This window comes from Anabrus simplex, chromosome 6 (assembly GCF_040414725.1).
Source record: "Anabrus simplex isolate iqAnaSimp1 chromosome 6, ASM4041472v1, whole genome shotgun sequence".
NCBI lineage: Eukaryota > Metazoa > Arthropoda > Insecta > Orthoptera > Tettigoniidae > Anabrus > Anabrus simplex.
In genome coordinates, this window is record NC_090270.1 from 335,799,347 (window position 1) to 335,820,559 (window position 21,213).

General features: G+C 39.1%; 1 protein-coding gene across 1 annotated transcript; it reads left to right on the forward strand.

The window, feature by feature from the left end:
* Nucleotides 1–1,146: 1,146 nt before the first annotated feature.
* On the forward strand, nt 1,147–19,629 carry Sce (E3 ubiquitin-protein ligase Sce). Its single transcript, XM_067150586.2, has 2 exons — nt 1,147–2,196; nt 18,089–19,629. The coding sequence occupies exons 1-2, from the start codon at nt 1,212–1,214 to the stop codon at nt 18,307–18,309; spliced, it is 1,206 nt and encodes a 401-aa protein (XP_067006687.1). The 5' UTR covers nt 1,147–1,211; the 3' UTR covers nt 18,310–19,629.
* The last annotated feature ends 1,584 nt before the right edge of the window (nt 19,630–21,213 follow it).

A 21,213-nucleotide genomic window follows, 5' to 3' on the forward strand; every position in this document is an offset into this window, starting at 1 on the left:
CATGACATTTGAAAACAAAGTTACAAAACTGAAAACAAGGAAATGGAAGGAATGAAAAAGTATAATTGAATACACAATTTACAAGTACATTTCCATAATTTACCTTCGCTGTGTTTAGCACCTTTCGGCATAAAATAACATCTCACAACGTTTATGTTATGACTAAATGTAGCTTACAATGTAATTGCAAAACTACAGAACTCAAACATATAGGACTAGCAAAACTTGGACACTAAGCATATCCGAAAAATTTAACAGACACCTTCGTCGCAACTTCTTCCCATAACTATATCGTATTAAACCGTATAGAACTCCATTCGCCATTTTTCAATTTATGACTGTGATTAGGAGCATAGGTCAAGCCAGCCAATCTCGTCGCGACTCTTTCCCTTGCAGCGCTTCCAAGTGGCATGGCTCTGAAGTACGGCCTGTTGTAGTTTTGTCGTATCTCACCTTCACCCCTGTGTGTGCACAAATACAGTAGAGGTAATACACGACATTTACGGATTTCGTCTTGCTAAAATGGGAGACAATTCGACGGTGGCGCTCCTAGTGACTTGACAGATAATAAAAATATCGGCACATTCCTTTTATTGACAAGTCTCTTAATGTGATGATACAATGTTTTTAAATGAGAAAAAAGACAAATCCAACCGTAAGAGTTCAGGCAGGAATGCTAAGGCTAAAAAAGTAATCCATAAATGAAAGATCAAGCGATTTCACAGGAGTCCCTTTCACACCTTGTTTATATGTCTAATTTCAGTCTTTGAATAACAACCTTTTACATAATTCTTCATTCATTTATCCAGAATTGCTTTAGCAACTTCGAAGTTAATATCTCAATAACACTTTCTTTCTAGACGTAATTTATTTAGGCCTAACCATTTCCGTATATACATTTCCATTGATATTTGAATTTAGCGCGATTTTTTCAAGTCAAGTCACTAGGAGCGCCACCGTAGAATTGTCTCCCATTTTAGCAAGGCTAAATCCGTATAAGTGTCGCGTATTGTCTTTACTGTTTTTGCTATCATCTTTGGAAATGTTCTTCACTTGTTCCCTGCATATTTTAAATATTCTTTGGATATCCATAAATATTCCGTGAAAAGTTACACGTTCTTGCGTCATTCAGTGTGAAAACAAACATCCGATGGTAACAGAAGATCTGTTTAAGTTGTAAAGTGTGTGTATGTTTTAAATGTGGTAGTAACATGGCTTCTGCGGAGCAAGTAGGTCTTAACAAGACCTGGGAACTCTCTTTATATGAGTTGCATCGTACTCCTCAAGAAGCTATTACGGATAACACTGAAATAGCTGTATCTCCGAGAAGTTTGCATAGCGAATTAATGTGCCCGATATGTCTTGACATGCTGAAAAAAACTATGACTACTAAAGAGTGTTTACATAGGTTTTGTTCTGACTGTATAATCACAGCTTTACGTTCCGGCAACAAGGAGTGCCCTACTTGCCGGAAGAAATTGGTATCGAAACGTTCGCTGAGACCTGACCCTAATTTTGATTTGCTTATTTCCAAAATATACCCTAGTCGAGATGAGTATGAGGCTCATCAAGAGAGGGTTCTAGCAAAACTAAATAAAAGTCACAGTCAAGCTGCCCTCGTAAATTCAATTACGGAGGGAATCAAACTGCAGTCTCAGAACAGGCCACAGAGAGCAAGGAAACTTGCTACTGATCCAGAAAATACGCCTAATAATACACCTAATGTAAGTGCTCCAACTACACCTACACCCTTACAAAATGAGGCGAGAGAGATGCAGTCGGTACCAAATCAGCCTGTCGCTCAGCCATCTCCCTTACCGTCTTCATTGCCTGCCACTCCACCTCCACCAACAGCACAGGCTGGCACTCCTCCAGTGCTGTCACAGCCTTCACCATCTCAATCACAGTCGTCACAGCCCTCGACCCAGGGCCGTTCGCAGAGTCCAAGTGTACCTAAAAGTGTTAAACGTTCCAAGTCGTTACATAATTCGGAACCTGAATCTGTTGGATCGAGTGGTGATGCCCAAGATTCTTCTATGGGAGAAGGTGAAGAAGGTCCTTCTGAACCAATGACTCTTGATGAAATTGAGTTAGTGTTTAAACCTCATCCAACAGAAATGGGAGCTGACAACACATTGATTAAGGCACTGAAAGAAAATTCTATCCGTTACATCAAGACTACAGCCAACTGCTCAGGTAAAAATATGCAAGAGACTCTTTTTTATTTTTTATTTATTTATTCAGGATCAGCAACAGCATACCGTTGAATTACAAAGATCCGAGCTATGTACAATATATATTAATCTAAAATAAAAGATGTATAAATATTTACAAAGGACACAAATATACACAATAAAAACTGTACCATCATATATAATACATATTTACATAATCAACGACATTTACAAAGCAAAATACAGTTACAGTAAACACAGGAAGAACAAGAAGGAAAATTATGTTATATGAGAAATATCATGACAGAAGGAAAAAAAACGTTACAAAGATGTCTAGATTCTTGTTGATAGATAAGGTATTAAACATTGCTGGAATACATACAGAAAAGGACCTGTGGGTCAGAGAAAGCCGGGAGTAAGGACTATGGAATAGGGTCCTCATTCTGGTACTACGGGATGGGACGTGGAGGGGGGAATAAGGAAACTAAATCTGGATACCTAAATGGACCATTAGCTGCTTTGTATAACAGCTTTAGGTAAGAGTAGTGTGGGCGTAAGATTGTACTAGGCCTATATGCACTGCAGCATAAGTTACATCATTTTAAAGTATAAATCATATACAGTAGAGTCTCGATTATCCGACCTAAACGGGACCTGGAGTACGTCGGATCACCGAAAATGTCGGATAATACAGAATTACTTTGAAAATGAACTGAAACAAAGAGGAAGGCTATACTCTAGTACTAACACAATGACATGTTTTACGGTACTCTATTTATTGAATTATAAATTCAATTGTACAGTATTGAACGAAAACATTCCAGATGTCTTACGAAAATAAACTTTTCTCCACAGATATTATGCTGCATAATGCCGTACAGTTTTTCCACCGATCAAGCCACCCAGCATTGGCAGGAAAATTAGGGTCCCCTTAATTAAACTTCTTCTGGAAATACACAGCCTTTTCCTGCAGAATGGGGCCAGATATTGGCAGGCCCTTTTCCCGGTGTTGAGATAACCAAAGAAATAGTGCTTCACTTACTTTTTCGTATTCACATTTTTTCAATGTTTTTCTCTGCTCTGGTAGAGCACCACTTTTGAAATTCTTCCCTCTGTTTCTTTCCAGTCTCCCCCTGTAACACATCCGACACCATAATCTGAAGCAACATTTTGAAGAATTTTTGCCCAGTGACTTAAATGCACTCAACTTGTCTTCCAGAGAAACAATCAGTTTCTTCCATGTACTCGCTATACTCACAGAGGATATGAAAATTATAACATCCGCACCCAACCAATACTACAATGAACAATGACTGAAGACTCACTGCACCTGTCCTTGAGAGAAAAAAAAACCTGTCCTACCGCCAGCGGTCAGGCCAGTGCTTGTCCCATGGACGCACCCTCCACACCGGGTCTGCCTGAATTTAGTCTCCACCAAAAGTTCCAATTAAGTCTACCAGTGTCGGATAACACGGAATGTCGGATAAGCGAAGGTCGGATGAGCGAGACTCTACTGTATATATTTTACCTTGTTTTGCTTGTAGTAGTGTGTCGTATTTATTTTCAAAGCTAAGGACCTAGCCCCCCCAAAAATACTTACTTTTGTGGAAGAATATCATAAAGTAGCATTTTAGTTGCCGGTACCCATATTTCTGAACATATACAAATTATGTAAAGTGATACCTGATTTAACAGGAACATAGAAGGTACTGCTGTTCCTGCTGTGTGTAAGTAAAGTTAATGGACAAATGTTGACTGCCCTGTTTACTGAATTATGATGTCGTCTGAGCTGCACCATTTTGCATTTCTAACCTAACTTTTGGATACCCGCAATCAAATGTTTAGGCCTACCTGTAATATTTTTCATTCTACCCATGTCAGCTGCCACTACCATCACTGAAATTTATAGCAGAGGGTGCCACTCAAAGAATTCAATACAGATAGGTTTGATAAACCCCTGACAATTTAGGCTAGTGAAATGTCACGATGAGTCAGATGCATGGCACTAATGGTTTGTCACTAATAGGCAACTCATTAACAGTTGGTAGTTGGACTGTCACTGACTTAATCTGCTAGCAATAATAGGGCATTGGTCTGTAGCAGTCTACTGGTACAGTATCTATTCATTCTTAGTTTAATTACTGTAAAAGTACATGAAATGATGATGCTCTGAAGAGCATACAGGGTGCTACTTAGCACTGTTACGTATTCCTGAATTAATATGCTGTTCCATGGCTTGATAATGGTTTTGCCTTTCGAACAACTAACCGCTCTTAACACAGTAGGCCTGTACTAGTTTGAGCTCGCCTATACAACAGAAACCACAGCCTTTGCTTATGCTAGAGAAACGTACTTACAAATTCTCTTCAAGACTACACGTTTAGCAAATTCTTTGTACGTAAAATTTAATTTTAAGAAATAAGGAATCCATGTTTCTCACCGCGGTCAGTTATGAAGTGAGATTAATCTTCGTAGTGTGTTTTTAGGACCGGATGCCCTTCCTGACGTCAACTTCATCAGAGGAGTTAATGAGATGAATGATATGATATATATATGACAGTAAGAAGGGAGGGGATGAAACGCGGTGCCGTAACATAGCTTTCTCCTGTCGAATAGCACCATGGGTTCTGCTCAAGGCTTTACGTCCCTATCCAACAGACGAATTGCTATCAACAGAGTCATATGCCCTCACTCCATATGAGCACTGCGGAGAGGTTTGGAATGTAATCCAGACTTTTGGCACGCAGTCTGGTAATTTTAAATTGTATACCATCGCCTCTCCTACCCTGCTGGTCAGTATTCTGATGGTGAAATTTTCGTCAACCAACAGGACTCGAACTGGCTAACCATGGTGTCAGTTAAATAATTCCCTTTGTGTTACAAGCTTTGTTGCCACAGTTGTCTCTAACACCATTCTTGTTACTTTTACACTATATTATAAACCTAGCCCCGCGGTGTAAGGGTAGCATGTCTGCCTCTTAGTTTCAACCTTGATTGTGAGGTCGTCCTCTGCCATTACATTAAAATCATTATTGATAAAATATTTAAAATAAACACTAAAGCACAATAGATCTAAAATATAGCAAGAAAAACACTTTAAAAACTTGAGTCTTTGTTGTTGATTATAAGTAAATACCGTATAGACAATACAGGACACTTCTGGATTTAACCTTGTTAAAATAGGAGACAATTCACAAGTGGCACTCATAGTGGTGTGACCTGGCAACTCGCGTCAAATTCAAATATCAATGGAAATTCATATACGGAAATAGATAAATTACATCTAGAAAGAAAGTGGTGTTAAGATATTAACTTCGAAGTTGCCAAAGCAATTTTGGATAAATGAAAGAAGAATTTCTTAGCAGTTTATTATTTAAAGTCTGAAAGTAGACATATATTTAAGATATGAGATGCACTGCTGTGAAAGGGCTTGATCTTTCATTCATGCATTACTTTTTTTGCTTTAGCATTCTTGCCTGAATGTTTACGGTTAGATATTTCTATTCCCTCATTTAAAAATTCTATCATCACATTAAGACACTTGTCAATAAACAGATTGGCACATTCCTGTCTTTTTCTCTTGGAAGGACTCTCCCTTTTGGAAGGGGCGGTAGCAGTTGATGTTTCACGTTTTGGTGCAGATCACGGCATTAATCTGAGGAGAGGGATAAAAGAAAGAAAAGCATGAAAATGCTATCAATAGTTATGTTTTGAGGAATATTTACAAAACAATATTAGAGTAAGAATGTAACATTCTTTTTGCTGTATAGTCGGGGAATTTGTAAAGTCGCTGACCTGGAAATTATCTGAACAGATCTTATCATTCTTATTTATACGTAACGTCCTTCCGTAATATACAGCAGACCGATCGAGCTGAGTCCTTTACTAAAGATTAACTTTCTCGCCCTTTTTCCAGTATCAGATTCTAATTTGATTTATATTTTTCATACTTCAGATCCCGTATTGGATTGGGAACCTTCTGTCATTTGACAACTTTAATATCCATATTTGTAACAAGATCCACTTGCTCAATCACATTACGACTTAGCACTTCACCTTACGAAGACTAGTGTTACGAGGAGTTACCACTAAGGCTACATATTTTGTCAGCGCTCTACGGAGGAACAGCAATTCAAACGTCAACATTTTAAAAATTCATCCTGTGGCTAACAATGCCTCTTTTAAGACTATAAGTTCCACTAAGACTTATTCAAATAGTTGCAAAGGTTTCACCTACTGTTTTACAAATGACTTACAAGTACTCAACTTGTGAAAATATCTTGAGAATGACTTTCTTCTTAAGCATCATCATGCATTGTATTTTATCCAACCAGTAATATTTTAACCATTAAAGGTCTATATAATGTATTTTAACATTGTGTATATCTTTGTTTACCTGCCCAGTTTTGGCTGATGATAACATCTGAGACGTTGAAACAGGTACCAAATAAAGTAATATTGTAATTTTAAATTAGCAGCATATTTTGTATTGAACAGGTGGATCTATTGCACTCTACTACTAGACAACATATTCAGCGTTTCATCTCTACGTTTTCATTGTTAGAAGTACTCCGTCAGATTTCAAGATCCTCCACATAAGATAAAAGGGGAATTTTCACTCTAGCCTATTATGATCTTTTGATTAGCACTGGTTCTGCTTATTATAATATAAGACTTACACTGTCACCACCGACTAACTTGATTAAGAAAATATACTCAAGACAAAGACTCTGCGTGTTGTTTTTAATGTTTTAATGTGTTAATGTCTTCAAACTTTCATATTATCATGTCTCTTGTCTAACATATTTTATGAATTTTAAGATATTTTCCATAATCATTTATTAGCTGAAGATAACCCAACAAAGGTCGAAACATGTACTAATTTTAACATGACTTTATATGCCATTTATTTTGATTTAAGTGGATAGTCTAAAACTTGTACTGAATAGACAGAAGGATATCGGTAGGTTTCTGTTGATAGACCAGATGAATTACCGATGATAAATTTCATAGCAGTTTCACATTGACTTCACAGTTCTTGAATATCTATATATTAAAAGAGTTTACTAAAAACAGCTTTGGTAAATTCATCCGTCCATTCTACTAGGCCAGTTTGCTTCATTTTTGGTGTATTCTCTCCAGAATTATATGTCGGTGAATCATGAGACATTGATAGGTCTCTGAATTCAGCCAACTTTATGTAATCATAAATTAAAATGATCACTCCAAGAATTGCAGTCGAAGGCTTACCCTAACCTGCAATGCATTCTGTACAACTTAGCAGGTTGCTAAGCAACTAGCACTTTCATTAATATTCTGATATATGTGATTTTCATCCATAGTAATGTCATTGCATGTAGCCATGTTTGATTACTACATGTCAAGCCAGATCACAGAAGAATACTATTCCCTGCTAGGTACTGTTTGATACTCTAACCTTTTCCAGCTTCCAAATATATTCAACAGATGGCAGAGCATTCCTAATAACTTACATGCTGGTGAGAGAAAAAATCTACGTACAAACAGACCCCATTATGGCAAACTCCTTAGACATTATCTGGAAACAGCTGTCGAAGGATAACCTAGCTACACTAGGAAGAGTGAAGGCCATGCATCTTAAAAAAGTTCTCTGGCTGGCAAAAAAAAACCGCTCTTTTGTGACTAACCTGTGAGCTCACAAAACAACCATTCTATGTAGAAGAGCTGCATTTAAAAATACCATTGCCTTCTACTACACAATACCAACCTTTAGGCCTACGTCAAAACTGAAGAATAGAAGAGCGAATATATGGATAGATTTTTATCAGACAGCATGACGACATCAGAATGGATGAATTCTGGCTACGAACTGCAGCATACTATAACGTGCTTCTTATTAAATGTTCGTAAAACCATTGAAAAGGGCAGGTAAAACAGTATGACTATGACAGGCATATCAAGACACCGTCGTCATCATTGATTTTCTGCTCCAGCAAGCCGGGTGCGGGTGTTTACGAGCCTCTTCCAGTTTGTCCTGTCCATCCACAGCTGATGTTCTACCTTTTGTTGCCAATTTACATCACGTTTGACAAGGACTTTGAAAATTTGCTTTACCCAACTATCACAAGGCCTCCCTCTGGGCCTCTTGGCAACAACATTCCTTTCACAGTATGCTCTTGGAGCCCTAATTGGAGTTATCCTTCTCATATGTCCATAGCATCGTAATCTGCTTAATTCTAAGATTTCCAACAGGCTCCTGTCCAATCCAAGTTGTTTGCAGAATACTTTCATTCGTTATTTTGTGTCTCCTTGTCTTTTGGAGACATGACTGAAGGAACTTCATTTCAGTGACCTGTAGGCGACCGTGCAGATCTAGTCAACGTTCCTGCTTCCAGTCCATATGTTAGAATTGGTACAAGATATGTTTTGTACAGCGTGAGCTTGCGAGCTTGGGGAAATGAGTCATCCTAAAGTAATTGACTGAGTGGTAGAATTTTGATTGCCTGTTTCTTGGTTTATGGTATTATCAGAAGAAACGAAACTTCCTAAGTATTTGAAGCGGTTGATAATGGGTGGTGTGAATAAAAATGAGCATGCACTCTTTACTCGCGAATTTAGAGCAGGCACTCGCAGTGAGGTGAATAAAAACCGCCTGTCGGAAGCAATCACTCACAGCAGACCTGTGACCTTGAGCACACACTCCAGTCGCTCGAGTAGCAGAGTGGGCACTCCAGATTTCTGGTGAATAAAGATAAAGCAGGCACTCTTTCCGGTAAGCGCCTGCTCATGTTTCCTTGAGCTAACTCAGTAGGTGACTCCAAATGATAGTGTCAAGTTCAATAGCATGGCAGAGGTAATGGTGGTGGTTAATCGGAAAAGAAAATTATATAAACTTCGCAGAGAATCATCTCAACTTGATTACAGAGTGTCGTAAAGGTCCAGTAAGGAGCATGCTGAAGAGCCTCCGTGGCTCAGACGGCAGCGCGCCGGCCTTTCTCCTTTGAGTTCCGTAGTTCAAATATCGGCTACTCCATGTGGGATTTGTGCTGGACAAAGAGGAGGCAGGACAGGTTTTTCTCAGGGTACTCCAGTTTTTCCTGTCATCTTTCATTCCAGCAACACTCTCCAATATCATTACATTTCATCTGTCAGTCATTAATCATTGTCCCAGAGGAGTGTGACAGGCTTTGGCAGCTGGCACGATTTCTATCCTCACCGCTTCATTCATTCCATTCCTGACCCGGTCAGATGACTGGAAACAGGCTGTGGATTTTCAAGGAGCATGCTGAATGGTTAGCAGAGCATTTCCTTGGGCACTCCAAAGAAACAAGAGGTGGTGCACTAACAAATGAAGAAAAAATGTAAATCTTGCGTTATGTTGGTGACCCTGCGTTTCCGAGTGGAGTTGGTGAAGACATCCCAGAGAACTGTGTAAAGAAACATTTTCGCAGGTTTTGACATGAACAGAAATAAAAGCAGATTATTAGATAAAATTCCAACAAATGTTGCTTGGATGCAGGAAACCAAACAAAACCAAACCCCATGACACTACAGCCCTTGACGGGCCTTGGCCTACCAAGCGACGAGGTGTCGTGTGATCAGCACGACGAATCCTCTCGGCCATTATTCTTGGCTTTCTAGACCGGGGCCGCTATCTCACCATCAGATAGCTCCTCAATTCTAATCACGTAGGCTGAGTGGAGCTCGAACCAGCCGTCAGGTCCAGGTAAAAACCCTGACCTGGCCGGGAATCGAACCCGGGGCCTCCGGGTAAGAGGCTGGACCCCTACACCACGGGGCCGGCCTTAGATGCAGGAAGCATGGGCTAAATGGCAAGAATGTTTGAGCTTCCCTTATGCTGTCGGAAGTGTAGACTGTACTCATGTACAAATTCAGAAGCCACATGTTCATGGGAATGACTACATTTACAGAAAAGGCATCCCTAGCATTAATGTACAGGCCACTTGGAATGGAAAGGAAGAATTCAACCATTGTAGATGTATCACGGCCTGACTGTCTGTGACGTCTGGCTCCATAGCCAAATGGTTAGTGTGCTGGCCTTTGGTCACGGGGGTCCGGGGTTCGATTCCAGACAGGGTTGGGAATTTTAATCATCATTGGTTAATTTCCCTGGCACGGTGGTTAGGTGTATGTGTTGTCATCATCATTTCATCCTCATCACGACGCGCAGGTCGCCTACGGCGTCAAATCAAAAGTCCTGCACCTGGCAAGCCAAACCCGTCCTGGGATCTCCCGACACTAAAAGCCATACGCCATTTCATTTCTGTCTATGACTCCCGAATTTGGAGGAACTCCGATGTTTGCAGAGTTATGACGCCTCTGTAGGAAGTCGAAGGGATGACAACTTCTGCAGATCTTACAACTTGCTTATGTCACGCCGACACAGATAGGTATTATGGCGACGATGAGATAGGAATACGAAGGGAGTGGCCGTGTTTTTAATTAAGGTCCAACCCCAGCCTAGTGTGAAAATGGGAAACCACAAAAAACCATCTTCAAGGCTGCTGATAGTGGGGATCGAACCCACTATCTCCCGGATGCAAGCTCACAGCTGCGTGTCCTTAACGGCATGGCCAACTCATCCAGTCCTGCAGATCTGGCTCCTTAAAAATTTCATTCAATTGTCAATATATTATTTTCAACATAATGTTTGTCAGTTACGTTATAGGCCTACCATTTTCCTCAATTTATTTATATCGTAATATTTCCTACCTTTCAGATGGCCGATGGTAGGGTTATTCTCACCCTGCATCAGATTCATCAGCTGCTTCTCCCATTATTTTAACGATATGCATTTGTTTCCCGTACGCCTTAATTCTACTTTATATTTCAGTCTTGTTTTCACGTTTTGTAAGTTTTTAGCAACAGTTATTGGACAGAAATTCTTCTCCTTCTACTGCCTTTCCCACCTCTGTGGGGTCCTGGGTACGAATTATGTCGCACATGTGGATTTGGCCCTGTTTTACGGCCGGATGCTCTTCCTGACGCCAACTCTAGATGGAGGGATGTAATCACTATTGCATGTTTCTGAGATGGTTGGTAGAGTAGTGTGTTGTGCAAATATGAAGAGGAAAGTGTTGGGACAAACACAAACACCCAGTCTCCGGGCCAGAAGAATTAATCAGAGGCGATTAAAATCCCCGACCCAGCCGGGACCCTCTGAACCGAAGGCCTCAATGCTGACCATTCAGCCAATCGGACAGTTGTTGGACGGAAATGTATAAGTTAAATTTAGCGAGTAGTTCACACTGAACTGCATTTATTGCACTTGTTTTCTTGTGCTTCTTATCCGGTAACTGTGACATTGAAAACATAATTGTATGTTCCTTTAAAATGGAGATAAACGCGGACTGGAATTCCACACTGTCGCCTGCCATGTTAAGCATTTATTGAACTACCCAGAAGTCATCGAAGTATTATCACAGTCTAAGGTGTTATAGACATGGCACGTGCACGACCTTGATCAGTGACACTGAGTGGCTGCTCCAGACACCGCCAATGTGGAGTGGAAGCTCATCGGCAGGGAGACACTCAGGCACTCAGCGAGCATACGCTCACTCGCTTAGACTCATTTTTATTCACACCACCCAGTGTCTGCTTCTTCATTTTGCACTCGCAGATGGGCTGTTTCAGAATTTCGAATCATCATTAAAACGACTGTTTTTAGTTCGGCTGATGATCATTCCCGTTCTTTCAAATTCTTCTTGCCAAAGATCTAGTTTAGCTTGAACTTCTGCTTCTGCCTCACCCCATAGCATAACATCATCAGCAAATACAAGTGCATTTGTTGTCTGATCCTTCATTTTCACTGCTTTTATAACCTCGTCCCTTATAGTAATGAAGAGAAGGGGTGATAGACAACTTCCTTGTTGGACTCCGCTCTTGGTTTTAAAACAATTTGACCTGCCTCCTTGAATTTGCACACAGCTCTTTGTCTCTTGATATAGTTGTTTTACTCGAGCTATGATCTCGTCTGGCACTTCTTTACGTCTCAGACATTACCATATGTGCTTACGTGGTACATGATCATATGCCTTCTCAATATCCAGGAATACAACTATAACCATTCTGTTCTTATCCCAGTATTTTTCAAGTCACGGTATCTGACCTATTTATAACAAATGCTGCGGAGCAGCACGGGTCCTCTAGTTAATTCTAAAAGATTTTATACTTGTGGGTCCACATTTTCAGTACACAAAAGACTAAAGCATTACAGATAAGTGGTAAATTTAGTCATATAAAAGCAACGGTAGACCCTACATGTTTCAACCCTATGTGGGTCATCCTCAATCATCTATACATATTGGAAAGACATCATAAACAGTTGTAAACTAGGTTAAACAATTTACATAGATAAAATAATTATAAACATAAGTATCTTCTTGCTTCAGATTTAATAATAAATTACAAGGTGGTTTTGAATAAACTCGTCTTGTGTTAAATCAAGTGTTCATCAGGCTGGATTGAGGAACTTCTCTTGTTCATTATGGATTGTGGACTTTGATAGTAGACAGGGCTGAAATCACAGATAAGCCTATTTGCAAATGATATTATACTGTATAAAGAAGCGCCGGGCGAGTTGGTCGTGCATTTCGGGGCGCGCAGCTGTGAGTTTGCATCCGGGAGGTAGTGGGGTTGAACCTCACTGTCGGCAGACCTGAAGATGGTTTTCCATGGTTTCCCATTTTCACACCAGGCAAACGCTGGGGCTGTACCTTAATTAAGGGCATGGCCGTTTCCTTTCTACCCCTAGGCCTTTCCTATCCCATTGTCGCCATAAGGCCTATCTGTGTCAGTCCAACGTAAAGCAAATTGTAAAAAAAAATTTATGGAGTAGTAAATGAATCGTAGGATTGTGAGCATCTGCGGGAGTCTTAAACATTGTTGTGACATGGACAGCAGACAATGGTGTGAATGTAAATGGGATGAAAAGTTGTGTTTCACCAAGAGGAGAAGTCCTCTCAATTTTAATTATTGTGTTGATGAAGTGATAGTACATCATGGGGAACAATGTAAGTACCGAGGTGTTAATATAAGGAATGATCTTCATTGGAGAAATCCTATTAACGAGGTTGTTAAGAAAGGTTAGAGATCTCTTCACGTGGTTATGAGAGTATTTAGAGGTTGTAGTAACGATGTAAAGGAGAGGCCATATATAAGTATCTGGTAAGACTGGAGTGGCTTCAGTGTATGGGACCCTCGCCAAGATATCTGACACGAGAACTGGAAAAAACTCAAAAGGAAAGCAGCATGGTTTGTTCTGGGTGATTTCCAACAAAAGGAGTAGTGTCAGTCAGTTACTACTGATCTGCATTTGGGGCAGTCGCCCAGGTGGCAGATACCCTATCTGTTGTTTTCCTGGCTTTTTCTAAATGATTGCAAAGAAATCGGAAATTTATTGAACATCTCCCTTGGTAAGTTATTCCAATCCCTAACTCCTCTTCCTATAAACGAATATTTGCCCCAATTTGTCCTCTTGAATTCCAACTTTATCTTCATATTGTGATCTTTCTTACTTTTAAAGACACCACTCAAACTTATTTGTCTACTAATGTCATTCCACACCATATCTCCAGTGACAGCTCGGAACATAGCACTTATATTAAATTAAAAACAATAAGTGTATTGAAAAGGTAGTCGAGTAATAATCATTTATTGTTTTTAATTTAATATAGGTACTTTCAATACGGAACCATAATGATTTTTATCACATTCAAGATAGCACATAGTCGAGCAGCTCGTCTCCTTTGTCCCAAGTCTTCCCAGCCCAAACTTCGCAACATTTTTGTAACGCTACTTTTTTGTCGAAAATCACCTAGAAAAAATCGAGCTGCTTTCCATTGGACTTTTTCCAGTTCGTGAATCAAGTAATCCTAGTGAGGGTCCCACACACTGGAACCATACTCTAGTTGGGGTCTTACCAGAGACTTGTGTGCCCTCTCCTTTACGTCCTTGCTACAACCCCTAAACACCCTCATAACCATGTGCAGAAATCTTTATTTACAATCCTGTTTACGTGTTACGAGAATGTTGCAAACATTGGGCTGGGAAGGCTTGGGAGTAAAGAGAAGAGATACTCGATTATGTGGTATGTTTCGAGCTGTCAGTGGAGAGTTGGCATGGAATGACATGAGTACACGATTAAGCTTGAGTGGAGCTTTTAGTGTGAAGATAAAGTTGGAATTCAAGAGGACAAATTGGGGCAAATATTCATTTATAGGACGAGAAGTAACGGATTGGAATAAGTTATCAAGGGAAATGTTTGATAAATATCCAAGTTTTTTGAAAATGTTTAAGAAAAAGCTTGGTAAACAATTGATAGGAAATCTGCCACCTGGACAACAGCCCTAAATGCAGATTAGTAGTGAATTGATTGAAAATTGAGAGCGCTTCGACTAGTTACTATTACATTAATAACAGCTACCAATCGAAACATTGTACAAGAGTTGTATTTAACAACCAAAGGGCCTACCATCAACCTGTCCAAATTCAGAATTGCCCTTCCTCCATCCACAACTATGTACAAACATCGGCCCATATGACAGTATAAGTGGGATATAATTGTACACGAAGGGTAGGCTTGACATGAGTATGTAAATAGCCACAAGATATAAACCTTGAGAAACAGCTGGCTTACTTGTCATTGTCCACACACGTCAATGAAAAGCATCTGGTTAAATTCTTTACTGTTTACGGTTTATTTGTGGGTACAGGATTTACATATGTTAATGATTCATATCTGGAGGAAATTTCAATTAAAGCCATGCTTCCTATCAGTGAAACGCGTTGTTTTAAACTCTTTAAAGGACATCTTATCAGATGTCTTCGCTGTCAGTCTGTTAAACAGGTAGCTTCAGATGATAAATCGCAAGTAAAAAAAAGGAAAAAAAAGTCAGAAATTAATGGGCAGCAGAATATTGTTGTATCAAGGACAGCGTCTTCATCTACACTATCATCCATGCCTTCTGGTTCTTCTCTCAGTGAACATCTTACGACAGATACACCACAACCCTCTTCACCTGGGCATAAGAATACCCATCAAGCAACCAATAGTGACATTGACGAAGCTGTTGCTAGGGCTGTATATGCTTTAGCTGCTAATTTGTAATATTGGCGGGAAGCCTCCTAGTCACCACCTGCTTTGCACATCTTTGCTGTCTGACAAATATCATGCTGTGAAGACATTTGTCACAAAGAAGTTGGATTGTTCAACTGCTCTTGCATTGATTTTGGATGGATGGGCTGATGCATCAGGGAATAATGTCGTAAACTTTATCGTGACACTACTTCAGCCAATTCTATAAGACCTGGTGAGGAAAGGGAAACTGCACACTATATTGCTTCTGAACTAATTGAAGTTTTAGTGAAATAGGTGCAGGTTCGTAGGAGAGGTCGCAGACAATGCGCAAAATATTCGTGCTGTAGATGTTGATTCCCATAGGGAACCTAAAATATTTGTCCTGAATGAGTAAATTTATAATACCAATATAATGGTCCGTTATTGGACATTACAAATTTTCCAGCTAACTCATTTAGTAACACATACATTTAATCTACTAATAAAGGACATAATGTAACTGAGAATGCTGCAAGAGTGCTTCCATCTAGCAAAGAAAATAGTAAAATCCTTTAAGGATCGCCATGTCCCCCGTGCTTTATTGAAGACCAAGAGGAAAGTGAAATACATTCGTACCTCTGTGACACTAAAGTTCCATCACCAATGAGTTAGCTGGAAAATTTGTAATGTCCAATAAAGGACCATTATATTGGTATTATAAATTTACTCATTCAGGACAAATATTTTAGGTTCCCTATGGGAATCAACATCGACATCATTTGATGGCCGGGCAGGCATCTATTTTGGAAATGAGACATAGCTCTCATGGTGCGTTGGCACTGCTGGTGGCTTCAAATAGTCTATGCAGTGGCCTCCACGGTATGCACTAGCCTTGCGTCTGGGGTGGTGTGCTAAGTCCCAACTGACGAGCCTAACTTAGCACACGAGGGCGAAATGCAGGCAACCAGGAATGAGTTAGCTGGAAAATTTATAATGTCCAATAACGGACCATTATATTGGTATTAAATATTTGTGCTGCGTGGAAAATAGTAGGGGAGCAATATACACACATGTCCTGCATAGGCTATGCAACACATACATTTAACCTACTAATAAAGGACATAATGTAACTAAGAATGCTGCAAGAGTGCTTCCATCTAGCAAAGAAAATAGTAAAATTCTTTGAGGATCGCCATGTCCCCCGTGCTTTATTGAAGACCAAGAGGAAAGTGAAATACATTCATACCTCTGTGACACTAAAGTTCCATCACCAACCCGTTGGGTAGGTACTGTGATTTGTTTGGACAGTTTACTTAAGAATAAAGAGGTTATGTTAGAAAATATTGTATGCCCAACTGTTCAGTGCGACAGAACACTTAAAACTTCTGTGTTAGCAGACGAAACATGGCAGCAATTTGATGAAGCATGGTGTCTGTTGCAACCAATGTCAGAAGCTATACGCAAGGTTGAAGCCAATAATGCTGTACTTTCGGATGTACATGAATTCTGCGATAGCATTTCTGGCGAAGTAAGTAGACGCTGCATTTGTAGAATGTAATACATATTCCATTAAAAATGCTGTGAACCTGAGGCACAAGTTTATCTGTAAAGCTATTCATGCTGCGGCAAATATTTTGGATCCCTGCTTTAAGCGAGAAACTCTCAGCCAGGAGGAGGAAGCACAGGTTCTAGACTTCATTGCAATAATGGTAAAGTATTGGGATACGACAGTGGCATTATTATGGGAAATTTGGCCTCATTTTGAACAGCCGAAAACATGTATCTCCTTCTGTGTGGTGGAAAGGCTTACATACTAAACAACCCCTATGTTCATTGCTTCTAGAATTTGAATGTACCACCTTCCTCAACAACAAGTGAGCTCACATATGAATTCTCACTCCACTACAACAACTGAAAAACTTGTTTATATACTGTGGAACCTCAGGTACATGGGTGACACACAGGTCATCAAAACATTTCAGTCGTCGTGTCAAGATGAATCTGTCTAATATTATAATTAGAGACTACCAGACATTATTTTTTGTTTGTTCTGGAGATTAATTGGTAATTTGTTTCTTTTTGTGTTTTTTCAATGAAAATTACTTCTTTATACTTTGCTGACATGTACAGTAGCCTATATGAGGTAAACGTTTGACATTGTAATAATGAAATTTCTGCTTCTCATATATCAAGTATGGTTTACACACAATTTCTAGTTACATATCGAATAATGAAGTATTTCTATATTTTCTGCTAGGCCTATAGTGAAATAAAACACTCATTGTAACAATTTCTAGATGTTATTTTTCTGTAAGTGCATTGAAATTTCCAATCTAATCAATTACACCAGTTGAACCTGGTATTACATGATTTAAAACCAAGGTTGTTGTATTTTACCAAATATATCTAACTGGTTTTAAACGTTGCAACTCTACCCAGGTAACAGGGTCGGCTTCCTCCGTATACACCATTTTTATGCATAGTAATATATTTGTTTAATTATTCTGAGTCATTTTAGCAAGCCCGTTGAGGGACAGTTTCTGTAATAAGGAATTATTGTTGAGCATCAGTTTTTATAACCTGGTTTTTCTTTTGCTTAGTTTGTAAATATTTAACTGATGATTTGTTCTTTTCTTTCCCATGTTGTGAAAAATGCAAATTCATGTACTCATCCTGAGGTAGTACAAATTTTTTCATTGTTTATGGTGTGTAATAGCAAGCTAATTAATTGCTAACCATTCAATAATGTTATTTAATAGTACAAGAAACAGCTGTGGTGAGTTTATTCCTTTTTTCTCTTCTTCTTTTTTTTGCATTGTTCTGGTTCTCACTATAATTATGACGTTTATTGTTACAGTTGATCATCTCAGCAAATACCTTGCTATGAGACTTACCTTGGATCTCGATGAGGCTGATCTTCCAGAAAATTTGCGTCTGTTAAATTTCTGCATTTATATTGCTCCAACACCTGGCCAACTAGTAGTGTTAAGTGGCTCACAGACTCTGCGACAAGTGAACGATAAATTCTGGAAAGTGAACAAACCCCTGGAGATGTATTACTCTTGGAAGAAGTCCTAGGGACAAAGCCTTGCGTAAAATCAGCGCAAGCCAAAAGCTCTTAAAAAAACCTCTTTGAGAACACTTACAGCTATAGTGTAGTGTGCGAGGTTTGAAATTTTATGAGATGATGGTGAAAGTATGATTGTGTTATAATTGTATAGTATTTCAGGTTGTGTAAAATCTGTCATCACATTGTGTGGGCATTCCTCATTTCAGACTTATATTTTTTATGATCACCTTTTTTTCATGTTTCCCTCGAATCTCTTATCTAATGCTTTATGTTGTGGTTGATCCATTTGCACTATGATGGATGTCATTGTATTATATCGTTGAAGTTTCTTCAAGTAAGAATTTATACTTTTAAGTTCTGTCCGACTTGTTCACCTGTTAACGCTGAACAGAGAAAGCTTAATAAGCACATTGTTTTGCTTATTAAGCATTGTCATCAGCAGTATTAAATTTGTTCTTCAGTAGTTTGAGGATAAGTACATAACCATTGTTGCCAAGCCAACCATGTCCCTACGGTCCCTATGTGTAGGGATGTTTGACTTACGTTGTTATGAAGTAGGGATGGATTTTGGAATCCATTTCAAATTATATGGATGTAGTTTGCCAAATGCTGAGACAAAAAGTAATTAAGACAAACTCTCTGCTGGATAAGTTGGTGGAAATAATCTTATCATCCTCAGAGATATGTGCTAGGTGAATCCCCTTGTTTTTTCCTGCCTGCAGTATTTCACATCATGTAATGTAGCAACGAATTCAGTTCTAGAGTGATAAGCAGTTCATACAGTATAGTTTTCAGTCGGTATTTATAGTTCTGTTTTTATGAGTTTCGACTTGACAGTTAACTAGAAGTCAGACGGTGGTGCCAAATTGCTACAACTACAAACAGCTGATTTACGATACAAACACGAATGGAAATGTATATACTGGAATTTAAGTCTATAATCAATTATTCTTTGTAACAACATAACATAATTCACATAAGATTAACAACACACAACACATTTAGGATAAGGCTACAAGATAAAAATATGTCAAATGCTCAAACAGATAAAACATGAGAAAATAAAATAAAATAAAATTTCTACTCACCCTGCAGAAGAGCTCGCGTTGCTGTTAGATTCAATTTCCCCTCAGGAAGGAAATAATCCTACAAAAGGGAACACACCACTCATTTCTGAGTCACTATCGGCATTGTCATCGTCTGTTGAGGTTTCACTCTCGCCTGACCCTAACAAGATAATAAAGTCTTCAACATAATCATCTGTGAGACTTTCCTTCTCCCAAGCTTTAATCATCTCGGATTTCATGTGTTTCACAACGTTGCTCTAGTCCTCCGCACTTATACGGCCTATGGCTTCGAAAAAGTCTTTCAACTTCCGAAACTGTGAAGAGTTGGTTATTCTCAGCTACATAATCCTTTACTTAGGCCAAAATCAGTTATATGGCATTAAAATGGTAATGTTATGGTGGAAGGCGAACTACTTTATGCCCATGCCTCCTGGCTGTTTCATCCTCCACATAAACTGGGCACTGGGGCTTCTTTTGTTTCATAAGATGCACGAGATCCCCCTTCCTCATGTCATCCAAAACCGAAATATTGTGCTCCTTCAGCCACTTAATCAACTCATTCTTTCGAGCTGCCATTGTTGGTGCTTTGTCGCAGAGTGGTAGGGGGCATTGTCCATAATTATAATGCTCTTTTCAAGCAAGTTGCTCAGCAGGCTTTCCTAAAACCATTTCTGGAATGTGCCACTATTCATTTCCTCGTGGTAATCTCTGATTTTCTTAGATCGGAACACATACAAGCAATTTGGCACAAAACCTTGGGAAGTACCGGCGTGAATCACTATGACTCCGCTCCCCTTCCCAACAGGTACTGGCATAGTGCCTTCTACTGAGTCATCTGTACAGCCTTTGCTCTGGGAATGAGAAGCATTAACACAAGTTTCATCCAACCATACGATAGAATCAAAATTCTCGCCAGTAATCTCTCTCAGAAATCTGCACCACCACATCACGAAATCGATTCTCTCTATCAGCACTCTTCGCCCGTTAAACTTCTTGTACCTAAAACCCAGATTTTTAACAACTTTTCTAAAAGAAGATTTGCTCCCACTGAAAAGTTCACTGTTTTCAAGAGAACGACACAATTTATCAAGAGCAGGATATTCTTTCCTACAGTAATATGCTGACGAATCGAATCTAGTTGAATGAAAAGAGTCTTATTCCGTTACTGATTTAGAGAGCTTCTCTTGTAAGCTTCATATTTAGACGTCGGCATCGACATGACAGAATATGAAATTCACACACGGGCCTAAAATTAACCTACTATATAACTACCGAACAAAATATTAAACTAAGCTACTACCTATGTAAACTAGATCACTATTGTACCTTGTTACACACTATTCACCACAATATAACACGCTATAGGCCACTATTAAAAAATACTAAACAATAAATTTATAAACTCTAAACCACGAAATATAAATGAACAACCTAGCACAAAGACACACAAAAACTGAGCACAATACAACACACAGCTGATAGCACGTGATTACAGTAAACAACAGACCGACAACACTGGAAACCAGAACTGCAGTCTAACGCGCTCTATCGGAGCGATTGGCTGTTGATTAATTCACCTACCCTCCACCAAAAGGCAGCGCTTAAACGTCAAGTCGAAACTCATAACTGAACTATAAATTCCTGTTAAATAAAATACTGGTACTGTAGCAGTAATTGGTTTCTTTTGATGGTTTCATTGCATAAAAGAAAATGGAATTATGAAAACGACTTAGAAAGAACTAAGAAGCAAAGTCGATAATAATAATTCAGGTGAGGAAATAAGAAAATGAACCTAACGGCTGTTAAGTGAAGTTTCTTTAATACCATACAATAGAATCAAAATTC

What these genes read in the sequence shown, in the direction of transcription:
- Sce (XM_067150586.2), top strand. Translation starts at nt 1,212, where the DNA reads ATGGCTTCTGCGGAGCAAGTAGGTCTTAACAAGACCTGGGAACTCTCT. An exon ending in GACTACAGCCAACTGCTCAG is followed by an intron (nt 2,197 to 18,088) that starts GTAAAAATATGC and finishes TTATTGTTACAG; the next exon opens with TTGATCATCTCAGCAAATAC.